General features: G+C 38.7%; 1 protein-coding gene across 1 annotated transcript; it reads right to left on the bottom strand.

The window, feature by feature from the left end:
- Positions 1–1,090: 1,090 nt before the first annotated feature.
- Positions 1,091–12,931, bottom strand: rbm24a (RNA binding motif protein 24a). Its single transcript, XM_032580333.1, has 4 exons — positions 12,469–12,931; positions 9,092–9,215; positions 8,920–8,974; positions 1,091–3,499 (listed from the first exon to the last, which is right to left on the bottom strand). The coding sequence occupies exons 1-4, from the start codon at positions 12,634–12,636 to the stop codon at positions 3,142–3,144; spliced, it is 705 nt and encodes a 234-aa protein (XP_032436224.1). The 5' UTR covers positions 12,637–12,931; the 3' UTR covers positions 1,091–3,141.
- Between the last annotated feature and the right edge of the window lie 887 nt (positions 12,932–13,818).

The following is a 13,818-nucleotide window of genomic DNA, read 5'->3' as shown; positions in this document are numbered from 1 at the left end:
GTGTTAACCATCTATTTTAGATTTTAAACGAGTTCAGTTCATACAGTGTAATCTCACAAAAAAGTGTCTGATTTAAGAGAGTAAGCAGATCCTATTCAGTATTAAATTTCCAAGAATCTTAATCATTAAAATTCAGTCTCCAATGTACAAATTGTTTCCATGTATTTGGTCAAATGTCAAAGAAATGCCAAACAAGAAGTACTGTAATATTATTTTAGCTCTGAAAAGTTGATTCCAATGAACTATGAAACAAATGATACCATTCATAATTTAAAACATGATGCAGATTCAGTTTATTTTCTGCAGACAGATTTTAAAGCGCCCTGCGACAGACGGGCGACCTGTCCAGGGTGAACCCCGCCTCTCGCCCTGAACGTTAGCTGGAGATAGACACCAGCACCTCCTGACCCCACTATGGACCAGGGTGTTAGAAAATGGATGGATGGATGGGAGATCTTAAAGCTCTTCTTTGTTTGTCCTCCACTTTTCCATCTTTGGCCATCATTTAAAAAAAGATGCAGGAGGCATTAGACTGTGTTTATGACTGCTGCATACCGTTTTTTAAGATTTGAGGTTCTTAAAAGACTCAACGTATAAAATGGAAGAGAAATTATTTAAGACTTTTGAGCAAATCTTAATTAGCTGAGAGACTGCACACACCCATTTGCATGAAATAAATGTAAAAAGGTACAAGATAGCCAACAAAGGTGCAAAAACAACAAAAAACATATCTACGCTGCACAGCGACATTGTATGCCTGATATAGGAACACGTAGGAGAAAAAAAATGTAAATCATTTATCTGTCATAAAACCTGGTCTTGTTGTAGGAGTGTGCAGCCTTTTGAGATACACCTGCACTTGTGTAAACTGTATTTTACTTTTTATTTATACTATGACGATGCCTTTATTTTTTTACATTTTTACTTCTCTTCCTTATTTTCTAAAGAAGATAAAGAGGTCTCAAAATTGTTGAGATGTGTCCCCAGAGAAGAAGAAAAAAAAGGACATCACGTTCGTGTATGTGTGAGAGTAGGTAATAATCGCAATGTGTTCCCGAGAAGAAGTAATAAAAAGGAAAATGCCACCAAATTTTCTTCAAATATAGAACATTTTATTTCACTTCGATTACATGCGGTTGAAATTCTGAAGTAAAGGTTTCTCATAAACGCTTTAAAAGCCTTCATCCACTGACAATGAAAAGTTTTTTTTTTTTTGTCATTTACTTTTTTTTACATATTTCCCTTGTAAGAAAAAGTTCAAGTATAAAAAATTCCCAACAGTGTAAAACAACTGATTTGATGAATACGAAGCAACAGAAGCTACTGAAACCCCGACGACGGCTATACATTCTAGAAGAGAAAAAGCAGCATTTTTTTGCTCTTTTAAAAAAAATTTTTTTTAGTAAAACTCCTTAATAATTCCTCCCAGCTAAACGAAGAAGACTCAGAGTCAACCTGTATGCAAACAGGTCTGCATTTAAATGCACGAAGCTATTATTTAATGTTTTGTTCTAAAAAGTCCAAAAAATAAAAAGTACAGTGCACGTAACAGTGTATTAAATAGCTTCTACATCAATATTTTTGGTTGAGCATGTTAATAATAATAATAATAATAATAATTAATCATCATAATAATGATAGTAAACTAATCAATAACTTATATTTGCCTTGAGATGAGTACATAATAATATTGATAACACAGTACCTCCACTAAGTCTCTACTCTTAGAGTGTCAACAACCTGCAAAAATAAATAACTTAAATAATAGATTTTTTTTGTCCTTTTTCTGTGTTTCTCTCATTTAAATAGCTGTAAAAATGTAAGGCACACAGACCGACATGACATCAACGAGAAAACCCCTATTTTGTCCTGACACACAGGCCAGTTGTCGGGTTAGCTTTGGAGAAAGTGTGAGTGCGTACCTCAGAGCTGGAAATGCTGATGCGACTGGAGAGAGAGAGAAAGAGAGAGAGAGAGAGAGGAGGGGGGTGGGTCGGGTGGTTTGGGGTCGAGGCGGGGGCCGGGGGGTTGAGGGGTGCAATGTCGGTTTCCAAAAGGCTCGGCCGGGGATTAAAATGTGACAGCTCAACAAACGAGCACAAACGTTGCGTTCTTTCCAGAGAGATCCGTCTGTGCGGCGCAGGAGCGGCTCCGTCCACCGATCGCCCCCCCCCTCAGCCCCAGCAGCTGCCCTCTCCGTCACAGAGAGCAACGCCACTGTGCTGCCTTTGTCTCTTAGCGCTCTGCAGCCTCTGGATGCATGAATGTGAGTGAAATGTGGAAAAGCAACAGATTTAGTGTTTGTCATTGTCTCCCCTCTTTTGTCAGTGTTTCTGTTGTCTCTGCGAAACCCCCTCCCTCCCTCTCTCTCTCTCTCTCTGTAGACTGGTCAGAGCTCATGACATTTTTCAGTTTTGTTTCTTTTCTTTTGTTGATTTGTTTGCTTTGCATAGGTCAAGAGGTTAAGGCTGAGTATGAAAGGAAATGGGACATTCAGCATCAGGAAGATCATTAAGGTAGTTCTTCAAATGTGTTTTTGACACAACGATTTACGACACCTCGACTTCCAGACAGAAATGTAAAAAAAAAATTTAAAATCGCTAACACGTTGGAAAACGGTTTCATTTCCCTGATTATCAGAAAACATTAACTCAAAGAACAGAAAGAAAAATACAAGGAGGACCCTCAATGTGTGATATTAACAAGAATAATAAATAAAATAGTAATGTTATGAGGGCTTTAAATAACCAAATAACACTTTTGAAACATGACGAGTGGAAGAAAAAGAGGCTATTCCTCAAACTAACGTTAGAGACAGCATTAGGACTTAAAGGCCTACATTATACCAACCACTAGGTTCCCGTCACTCTACTCTAGAAACTACCAGTGACAATAGCAATAAGAATAGTATTCATAGTAATACCAACACTGATCATTTCCATAGTTGTTCTGCAACCTTTTTTTCATTTTCAGCTTTTTTGTTCAGATAAAGCACAGCAAGTTGGAAAGTTCCTATCCCATCTCACCATTGTCATCACCAGCTTTTAAAGAACTTCAGCCTTGGCGCTGACCCGGCCCACCTGTCTTCTTTGTGATACTTCAGCTGGGACCAGCAGTGGACCATCCGTCTCTTTGCCTGTGCTATTGCATGCGGTCGGCCTGCAGCTGCTGAGCCTGGTACTGCCCGAAGGCCGCGGCCGCAGCGGCGGCTGACCCCGGGGCGGCGGCGGCGGCCAGTGGCTGCTGGACAGCAAAGCCGTAGCCAGTGGTAGCCATGTAGCCCGGCGCGGCCGGGGAGGCGGCGTAGGGATACTGCTCGTAGGCCACGGCCGCAGCTGCGTTAGCCGCTGCGGAGTACTGCGCGTAGGCAGCCCCGGTGTAGTCGATGTAAGGAGAGGTGGCGGTGGCGGTGGCAGGTGCAGCGGCTGCGGGCTGCACATGGGGGATCACCACGCTGGGCTGAACGAAGGCCTGGGGGTACACATAATGGGTTGGGATGCTGTGGGACAAACACACAGACACATGTGACAATTCAATGTTTGCTTGAAATTAGGCAGTCCAAAGAAATTCACCCTGAAACTCAACTTCACCACACCGTGCACGCTCCTCACCACTCAGTTCAGTCAACAGCAACAAAGAAACTCCAGGTGGAAGCAGAAGAGCATAGGGTTGCCAAAATAGAAGAGCCAAGAAGGTCAAAGGTGAGGATAACTTTAATTAATCTGGTTAATTTATTATCCTGGCTTTTAAAGTCTGTTAAAACAATACATTTTGTTCAGTTAAAATCTTAATCTACACATTTTAACTCATATTTTCCATTCGGTTTGTAAAAAAAAACTGAAGGCTCTGCCATATTGCCATTTAATAATTTGCGGTTTCAATTTTAGGGTATAAAATACATGATTGGACTCCCACTACAAATTAGAACAACAATGGAGAAGTCAAAACTTATTTTTCTGCATTTCTCAAGATATTTTTTCTTTATTCTACTAATAAATGTCAGAAGGGAATGAAACGATCTGCAGTTGTGTCCGGTCAATCGTCAATTTCTCAAAATTGTTGTCATTTCTTATTTTCAACACCAAATTACAACTTGCTAAATAAAACATTAGTGTAAATAATCAACATTGAAGTTTAGGCCTCGGTATTTTGTCACCAGAAATACAATTAGGATCTGAGAGAGAGGTAAAAACATGGAGCATGCTGGTCGTTTTGCTTCTTTTATATCAGAAAACCAATTTATGCCTGTCTGTGGGTAATTTCTTACACTAATTGTTTAAAATACTCTTTAATATTTTACTACAGACGCACAAATACATCGGTTGGTTAACATAATCAGGAGACTTTCAGCTGGATCAGCCCCTGATTAGTGAGCAGCTTAGCTGAAAATGTAAAAGTCAAATATTTCTCCAATCAATACCTAAGCGCTACCAGGTTGAGCTAACAATACTCTCTGGTTTGGTAGTTGCTCTTGAGTAAAGTTAGAAATATTATTAAGTATCAGCGAGGTGTTCAAAAAGATAATAAACTCAGAAGTAGCACAGAAAGCTTATAAACAATCTCCTAATTTAGGATATATGGAAGCATGTCTGGGAAAGACTTTCAGCAGACAACAAGAAGGCTAAACGAACGAAGGCGAAGTTCGACTGTTTCATCCTTTCACGCTTCCAACCGGCCTGTCACTGAGCAGACCTGATTTGAACTGAGATCTACAAATAGAAATTAAAAAAACAGAGTTCAGGGTGTGTAACCTGCAGCTTGAAACGGCTGCAGAGCGGTGAAAGGCAGAGAGGGGTTTACAGTGTCAGGCTGCGGGTGACGGAGGACAGGGATGATCCCAGGGACACATTGTAAAAATGTCACTGCCACTTTGACAGCTGGACAGTTTTTAAAAGGGACACTTCTGGCCATTTCCCCCTCTGTGTCGGGACAAAGAGCTAGAGAGGCAGAGAGGGGAGCCGGGACTAGGCTCTGCACCAACAGGGATGTTTCGATTAAGTAAACAGTTCTGAACAATGAAAGCATTCTGTCCTGCATGACATAGCCTTATCCCGAACCAGAACCTCTGCAGGGCCTGACAGCCCGGCGTGAGATGAGGGATCAATGGGACTGAAATTCAGAGTCAGTTTCTGACTGATTAGGCTCCTCCTCTTCAAGGTGAAAGTGGGTCAGAGGTGAAAGACTGATGGAGAGACTCTATCATGGCAACCCTATGTTAGAGCACCCATGTCTCAGCCACAAATAAAGAACAAAAAACACAAGTGGAAAAGCAAGTAAACAATGCACCACAGAGGACAAAAGAATTTAAAAAAACAATATCACAGCAAATTAACCCAATATAAGAAACATACAAACATGAAAAGTAGGTTACAGCTATATATGGAACATGTAAAGTAACTAAAGGGCAAAGTTTTTTTATCATATTCAACACGCAAACATCTACTGTAGTTTTTCAAAGGCGAGTAACAAAATTCTTTTACCAAAAAAGTTTTTTGTTTTTTTTTCTTCCCTAAATCTAATTTGGAAACTCTCAAAAACAGCATTTTGTGTCATCATGTGATGCTGAAATTGTACTTTGAAGCCCACGCTAATCAATCTCAGCAGGTCCTGGCTGCTCTTCAGGGTGAGAGCCAGTATAAAAACGTCTACATGTTACTCTACAAGAGAAGTCTTTAATACTTGGAAAAATGCTTTGGAGAGGAAGTAAGCCTAGAACTATATATATGTAACTTGGAGGATACCTGTAGATTCATTAAGACTGCATACAACAAAGACTTCCATGGATGATTTATTGTGTATTTTTACTTCAACTGTGACCCTTGGAATTAGTAATTAAAAGCCCCAGATTAGTTTAGCATGCTCAAAAGAAGTGCATGGAAACTTTTTATCCACCCATAGATGGAAAATGATGCAGATAGTGATGATGTAAGTAAAACATTAACTTTCAACACTGTTTATTTTATTTAAAACATGCATATACACAGGATGGAGTCATTATTTCATCCAATGAGACCCATACTGCCATTTGTTTCTCATGTTTTCTCCCTTTTATACTTTTACAAAATGTAGGAGTTAGCTGTGCTGCAGTGGAGAATCATTTCCTGGCTATTTCTGACAGACTAGTGCATTTTAAAATAATTAAAATAATACTGTTGCTGTGAGCATTAAACGTAGATCTGTTCAATCAATTTGTAGGGTATGGTAGAAGTGTAAATATACCAAGACGTGACTGTCCATGTCAACTGACTGACTTGGCCAAAATAGCAGAGAAGCAGTCAAAAAGTGTTAGAAGAGTGGCAAGAATATTGCTAAACAAACAAAAAAAGCATTAACAGTCTCATTAGTTTTGCAACAGACCATGTATTGGGATATAAACATGAGATAATACTAAATTTAAACTTATGATCTAATTTAGACTATAGTATTTGCAAAAATTTTGAAAATCTTTCATTATTTTCTTTCCATGTCCTGATCACACTCTTTGCGCTGCTCTAGCAAATAAAAAGTTGATAACATTTAACTTAAATGGAATAATCTGCAGAAGGTACTAAAATTATGGCATTTTCAAGTAAAAATGTACAGGATTAGCGATGTTACAGGCAGGTCTTGATGTTTATGCAAAGACAAAATGATAATTATTTACTGCCTTAGGTTCCTTCCTTTGCTACCAATTTAGCTTAATTTCTGAAGCATTCCCATTTAAACTTCCACATTGTTCCATTTATCTGCTGATGTTACATGACGGACTACCCCAACACCACCGATGGCCCCCATCATCCAACACACACACAGATATATACACCCAACTCAGAGCTTCAAGCAACTGCAGTGTCAGCATTCAGGGCTTTGTGTGCCACAATGGGAGCACTTGTTTTCTTTAACACCACGAGCCCATGTGACGAAAGCTCGCAGTGAGAGAATAAGAGCGAGACAGAGACATCCAGACATTTGTTTGTCACACTGGAGACTTTGGCGAGCTGAGCTGAAACGAGCATGATGGACAAAGACACATTAGCACAATAGGACCCAGGACCTTTGTGTGCTTGTGAAAGTGGACACACACAAGCATCCACCTTTCTGTTAAAGGTACCTGATCTTTGGTGTTTAGCAGTGGGCTTTAAATTGTGAACATGTGTTATTTTAAGGTAAGGAGGAGGCTGTGAGTGCACAGAAACAGTGATGTTATCCTGGAAGCAGAGTGTAAAGGCTTCAGGGAAAGTGGGTTGAATAAAAGAAAAACCACACAAAAGATTCATCTTTTAGTAAACCAGAAAACAGATGAAACAGCAGATACAAGTAATAAAAATAGCAAAGAAAAACAGCAAACCAACAAAAAAAACCTTTTTTTTTTTTTTAGTGTGGTAAAGTTGCCACTCTTCCACAAAAACTTCAAAAAGTAAAAAAATAAATAAATCACCCCAAAAATTCAACCAATCCAATTTTTTTTTTTTCTCTACTTTTGTTTTTCCAACATGGCACACGGTTTAGCCAACAGCACCCACTTCATTACGGCACACCAAGCTAAGCTCTACTCAAATAAAAAAAAACAACAAATCAGAAATGAAACCTACGTACATGCGTCTGTAATCACCACAGCGAGAGCTCGTTTGTGCGCGATCGAGTCTACGGGTTTTTCCCTGGTCTGATCTGAGTTTAGGCTCGCAGAACGGAAAGCTTAAGCGAGAGCGAGCCTGTCGGACCAGAGAGAGAACATTGAGTCAGGCTGCAGGTTTCCATCTTTAATCCACTCAAAACATTCACACAGAAACACCTAGAGTCCTGCAATCTACATGATCTATATTATGATCGGCAGAATATCAATAATAATCCCAATATTGTTAAATATTACTAGCAAAAGTATTTCTACCCATCAAGCTTTTTTTACGTTTTGTGATGCTACATCCACAAACAACAACAAAGTGATGCATAATTTTAAAGTGAAACAAAAAAAGATGCATGGTTTTAATTTTTTCTAAATAATATTTGCATGCATTTATATTCAAGCCTGTTGAGTTAATATGCTGTGAAACCACTGTAGGTAAATATCTGCCATCTTGGGCAGTTTTCCTTCACAAGATGGCTCAAACTTGGACAGAGAGCGTCCATACTTTGACTGGACCATTTTAACGAATGAACATATTTTGCTTTAAACCATTGTGACTCTGGCTCTTTAAATTAATACTGCAGAAATGTGAAATTCTGTATAGTCTTAAAAACTTTTCCAGGTTTTCTTTCAGGATTATACTTATACCAGCTTCCATGACGCTACAAACATATTAAGTAAGGACTTCTCATGTTTTTCTTTAAGTAACGTCTTTCGTCTTATCACTGTTCAAAAAATGCCAAATCTGTTGAGTGTTTCAAAGTTTTTTGGGGCAACAGATTACCAGACATGAACAGTGGAGCTGCGCAGCTCGTCTGGAGTCAAAATGGGCCTCCTGGCTGCTTCTAATTAGTGCTCACTTTTTGCAGCGGTGCCATATTTTTAGAGGATGACTGAACATTGTTCTATGAGTTGTCCAAAACTTGGAATATTTCTTTTGATCACTAGTAAACCTCGGAGGCCTTTGTAGAACAGCTGCATTTATACCACATGAAAAGTAACTTCCAAACGCATTTTATTTAGGGGTAGAAGAGTAAAGAGGGCTGACTACAAATACATGCAACATTTTTTGAGTTACTCCTTGTGAAATAATTTGAAAACCATTTATCCTTTTCTGTCCACATATCAATTATGCACGTCTCTGTAGCGTTAAGTCCTAATGAAATACATGACTGTAAGGAAACATCTGAGGTTTATTAATACTATTGTAAAACTTTATGATCCACAGCCATCAATATTTTCTTTACAGAGAAAAGACATTTTTTTTTTTTTTTTTTATGTAATAAAAACAAACAAAGACTCCAGAGATTCCTTACCCATAAGGCCTCTGGATGAACGCAGGGTGGATTTGGGGAACGCCGAAGGCAAAACCTGCAAAACAAAATAAAATACAAAATGAATAACTTCCATTCTGATGAGTAGCTTGATTACATGGTTCTTCCTCAGAAAAATAAACAAAGCTTCAGGTGAGAATGAGGCTGAATTCACCTGGCTGCATCACACGAGGTTTAGCCCCCAGATAGGCCAGGTTCACATTGGCCTTCCTGCCATCGATGATCGGGTTGGGGTCCTTGCAGGCCCGATCGGCGGCAGAGCGGTCCACCATCGTCACCTTATGGGGAGGAAAGCGGAGGGCAAATCAAAAGATAGCTTTAATTCAAGAGATCATACAGAAAAACAGACAAAATCAACCATTTGGTGGAGCGTAAGCGTTTGGTATAAGCACGGGAGACGCAGAGTTTGTTGAGGTTTCACACATTTATCACTCTGAAACTTGAACGTGATCCAGACTGAAGTGACTGCTGATCTGCCCATTACATCATTTACATCATTTAGCTCATGGCTTTCATGAAGTTGTTTTTTTTTTTACAGAATTACATTCTGAGGTCTCAAAGCTTAAAAAAATACTCAAAGACATAATTTAAGGCATTACTTTGGTGACTTAGAACTGATACTAAAATATTTTTTGATATAAATGACAAAATAAGGGATATTTCTTGCAGCTGTCAAGCTGTGGGAATCGAGGTAGGTTTGGCTGCATTTGGATAATGTTTTAGTTGAGATACGAGAGGCTGCCAGAGCCGGCCTCAGGTATAAGCAAACTTTATGATCTGATAGATCGAAAAGGTCGTGTAGTTAGACAGGACAAGCTTACAAATGCACCAGTTATTGACAAATTAGAGAAAAACATTAAAGGGAACTTTTATTCCTTTAGACAGAGAAATTACAATTCTACTTACAGCCTCACATAACTTTGCTAGAAACTTTACGTGTTGCTTTTTTTAAATAAAATGTATCTTTTACTCTTTATATTCCCTACCTAGATGTAATTTTAGACTTTATAGAGATGGCAGCAATAAGGAAAATTAAGAAAAGTTGGTTTGGATGTGACTGCTGCCTGCACTCACAAAGGTAGTCAGGTTAATCAAGCAAGAGTTGTTTCTTTAAGGTAACCTGGTTTAGCTCTAGCACCAACATGGCATGTGATGAAAAACCTGACTTGTGTTTCACAATTGCAAACCAAGCAGATCCTTCTATTGCTAACATTTATCCAACAACCTCACAGTGAACTGAGGAAAAGGTGGATATCAGTAATTTAAAAAAAAGTCTAATCCTGATATATCGTATCCATCACACTCACCGATTTTTAAGGTTTTCATGAACTGGAACAGGAAGTGATTTATTTAGTCATGGAAAGGCTGTCACTTTTTAAGGCTCATCCCTCCAGTTCACAGATTCTCTTTTCTCACACTTAAATGTTTCAGAGGCAATCAAAAAATAAAATCATAACTACCCTCCAAACCTACAAGCTGTGCCGTGTTCAGAGTCAGCAGCTCCCATCAGATGTTTGTTGTAACTAGCATTGAGTCGTTCACGTCACTGAAGAGAAATTCTGAACCACAAAAAGCATGGAGATCATGTTTAAGGTCACGCCACAGCATTTTGATTTTATTTAAGTCTATACTTTGACTAGACCACTCCAACAGTTTTATATAGTCTAGAATAGAAATATCTTTTATGGGAAATTTCAGTGCAACAGCAGCGATGTGACAGGCGATCAAAGCAAATAGATTCACACAAAAGGTAGAATATAAAATATAAAAACAGAATTAAGAATAAAAATACTCTACAGTAAGGACCAGATTTCAACATAGATACTGTGTAGCTCTAATAGACAGTGTGCGTCAGTTCAGAGGGAGTTTTTTATTCTGTTTTTTGGTTCATTGCCTTTAGATCAAAGCCATACAACATAACCCAGGTGTGCTTTAGTTTAATTGATGGAGTTTCTCCTTCAGGATTTTATACTGGAGAGTAAAATCCATGGTTCCACCGATAACAGCAGGCCTTAGATCATGACACCATGCTCTTATTCTGAAATGCTCTTAGTTTTTCACACCAAAATGTCCCACTTTCATCCTATCAGCACATAATAATTTCCTAAAAGTCTTGGGGATTGACATATTTTTCTCAATTATTAGACGACTCTTTGCGTCCTTTTGGTTTCATCTCAGATCTCTCCCATTGAAGCCATTTTTGTCCAGTTTCTCTTTCCTTAACTTAGGCCAGCGAGGCCTGCAGAGCTTTAAATGCTGTTTTTGTTTTTTTGTTTTTTTCCTGAATGATTTGTCAATGAAACCTTGGAGATATTACGGGTAAAGATCACACTCAAGTGAAGGTTCATCATTCTCCCATGTGTTTTCCATTTGTGGATAATAGCCCTCACTGTGGTTCTCTTGAGTCCCAAAGCCAGAGAGATGGTTTTGTAACCCTTTCCTGCCTGTTAAATATCATAGACTTTGTTTCTCATGGGTTATTAAATTTCTTGAGATTAGGAACTATGTGTTGCAGCATCTTCCAGCCTACTTCACATTGCCAGAAAGGTTTTAATTAGAAACTAATAATAAACCTTATTTAAAAAGGGAACATGTATAAGTGTCACCATTTGCTCCGATGTGCCTCATTATAGCACAATTTAAGATAATTTGCACCTGCAGTTCCCTGACACGTCACAAAAATAGACATACAATATTAAAATAAGACAAAAATATAACAACTAAATATAATCACTAGGGTTTAGATATAGTTCTTCTCTAATGAATTAAATAACCATTTAAAAACTGCCTTTTGTACTCAAATTGTGTTGTTATAACATTAAATGTGTTTGACCATTTGCAACGTAAGTGAGACAAAAACTCACAAACGTCCACTGAAAACAGAGAATACAGCTCCAACTTCAAAAATTGCATTAATTAGTCACAAATAATTGAATTAAGTTGATCCAACTTGCTTTATTTACGTTTGTTTATCTTGAAAACTCAAGGATAGACTTATTTTGATTACAAAACAATCAATTAACGCCTCTTTTTTTTATTTTTAAAAGTCGGAACTGAATATATTTTCTTTTTTCAGCGCACTTTATTGGGCAACCCAGAAGAGTTTTTTGCTTCAACAAGTTAGATCAAGTGTCTAATGCTTTAAAATGATCAGTCTGGCAGGTGATGAGGATGATATCATGATGTTTCATCTAAACTAACGTTGGGCAACATGCGTGACTCCACTGTGAGACTATCTCAGCCCTCAGCAGCTGTCAGCGCCCTGGAAACAACGTGTCCGGGCGCATAGCTGCGGCGCAACAAGTTGTGAGATTGCAGCAGAAGCCAGTGGCAGATATAAGCAGTGCCTCCTTATCAAAACATAAACAACCCATGACCAGAGGCAGATATATCACTGTTGTGAAAGACAAGCCGCTGAGGCGCACAGTGGCTGATTTAACTAGCCTGTGCCATGTAAAAAAAAAACAAAAAAAAACGGCGCTGTTTGTGCATGTTGGATAGTACGCGGCGCTGAAGTGAAGCTGTACTTACAAATCCATAACCTCTTGACTTGCCGGTCTGTCTGTCGGTGATCACCACAGCCTCTTCGATCTCGCCAAAAACCTCAAAATATTTCCTGAGACTTGAGTCCGTGGTGTGGTAAGGAAGACCCCCGACAAAGATCTTCGTGTAGGTCGTGTCCTTTTGCGTGGTGTGCATCGTTAGTGCAAAAAATAAAATAAAAAAATAAATACAGTAAACGGAAACTGTTTTAAAAAAAAAACAAAGGCAATCTAGTGCAAAGTGTCCTTATCAATTATTCTTTGGGTGAGAAAAAAACATGGAGGAGACCAGCAAAAAGTTGTCGACAGTGATGGAGCCTGGAGGTAGATTTATTCTGACCGCGGTCAAGAGGGCAGAAACATGGAGCGGATTGTCCCAGAGATGAGCATCAGGTGCTTCCAGCTCTCCTTCAACAACTCTGCTGTCTAACTTAATAGGTTTGGGGCCCATTCCTAACAGCGTCGCCTCTAACTCCACCCAGCTGCTCAGCGGACCGCCCCATACACACACGCACACACACACACACACACACCCGAGCGCACTAACAGCTGGACAGCCTGGGTAAAGATCCAGAGGTGTCCTTTCAGTAACTGTTACGTTTTATGTCATTTTTTATATTCTTGTTCTTATGTTTACGTCTTTGTGGAATATAAAATGTCTATGTAAAATGTTTATGTCATAAAATAGGTGCTATATGAATAAATTTTTACTTACTTAACCACAGCTTGAAGTTCTTGTTGCTTCTGGTTATTTTAGGCTTCTTTTTTTTTTTTTTTAGACTAAGTTGGCAGGTGAAGCACCAAAAGTTTTTACATTTTGTCACATCAAAATGTAAAAACTTTAATGTATTGCAGTGGGATTTTATGTGACAGAGCAACAAAGAGTGATAGTTGCAAAGTGAAAGGAAAATTTCACATCGTTTTTATTTCTGAAAGAAATTTTTGCCAGTCGATTTTATGAAACATAGATCAAGATTGGTCATGTTGAACAAAGAGTGTCTGTAAGCATCAATTTTCAAGTCTTGCCACTAAATAATATTAATTGTATTGGACTTTGAGTGGGCCGTTCTTTATGATTTAATTTAAATAATTCATTGTAGTTCTGGCTGCATTTTTACAGACATTGTCATATTGGAAGGTGGATCTCAATCTGACCCAATCTCAGAACATAATGCTGCCTCCACCATGTTTCACCTGGAGCACGGTGTGTTCATGTTGTATGCAATCATCAAAGTTCAATTTCCCTCTCAACTAAAAAGATTTGACAACAATGGATATTTCTTGTGTTTGACTGTCACTGAAAATGTGAATCCAATCCTCAGATAATAGTGGTTTATGG

Source organism: Xiphophorus hellerii, chromosome 13 (assembly GCF_003331165.1).
Source record: "Xiphophorus hellerii strain 12219 chromosome 13, Xiphophorus_hellerii-4.1, whole genome shotgun sequence".
NCBI lineage: Eukaryota > Metazoa > Chordata > Actinopteri > Cyprinodontiformes > Poeciliidae > Xiphophorus > Xiphophorus hellerii.
This window is presented reverse-complemented; position numbering and strand designations above follow the sequence as displayed.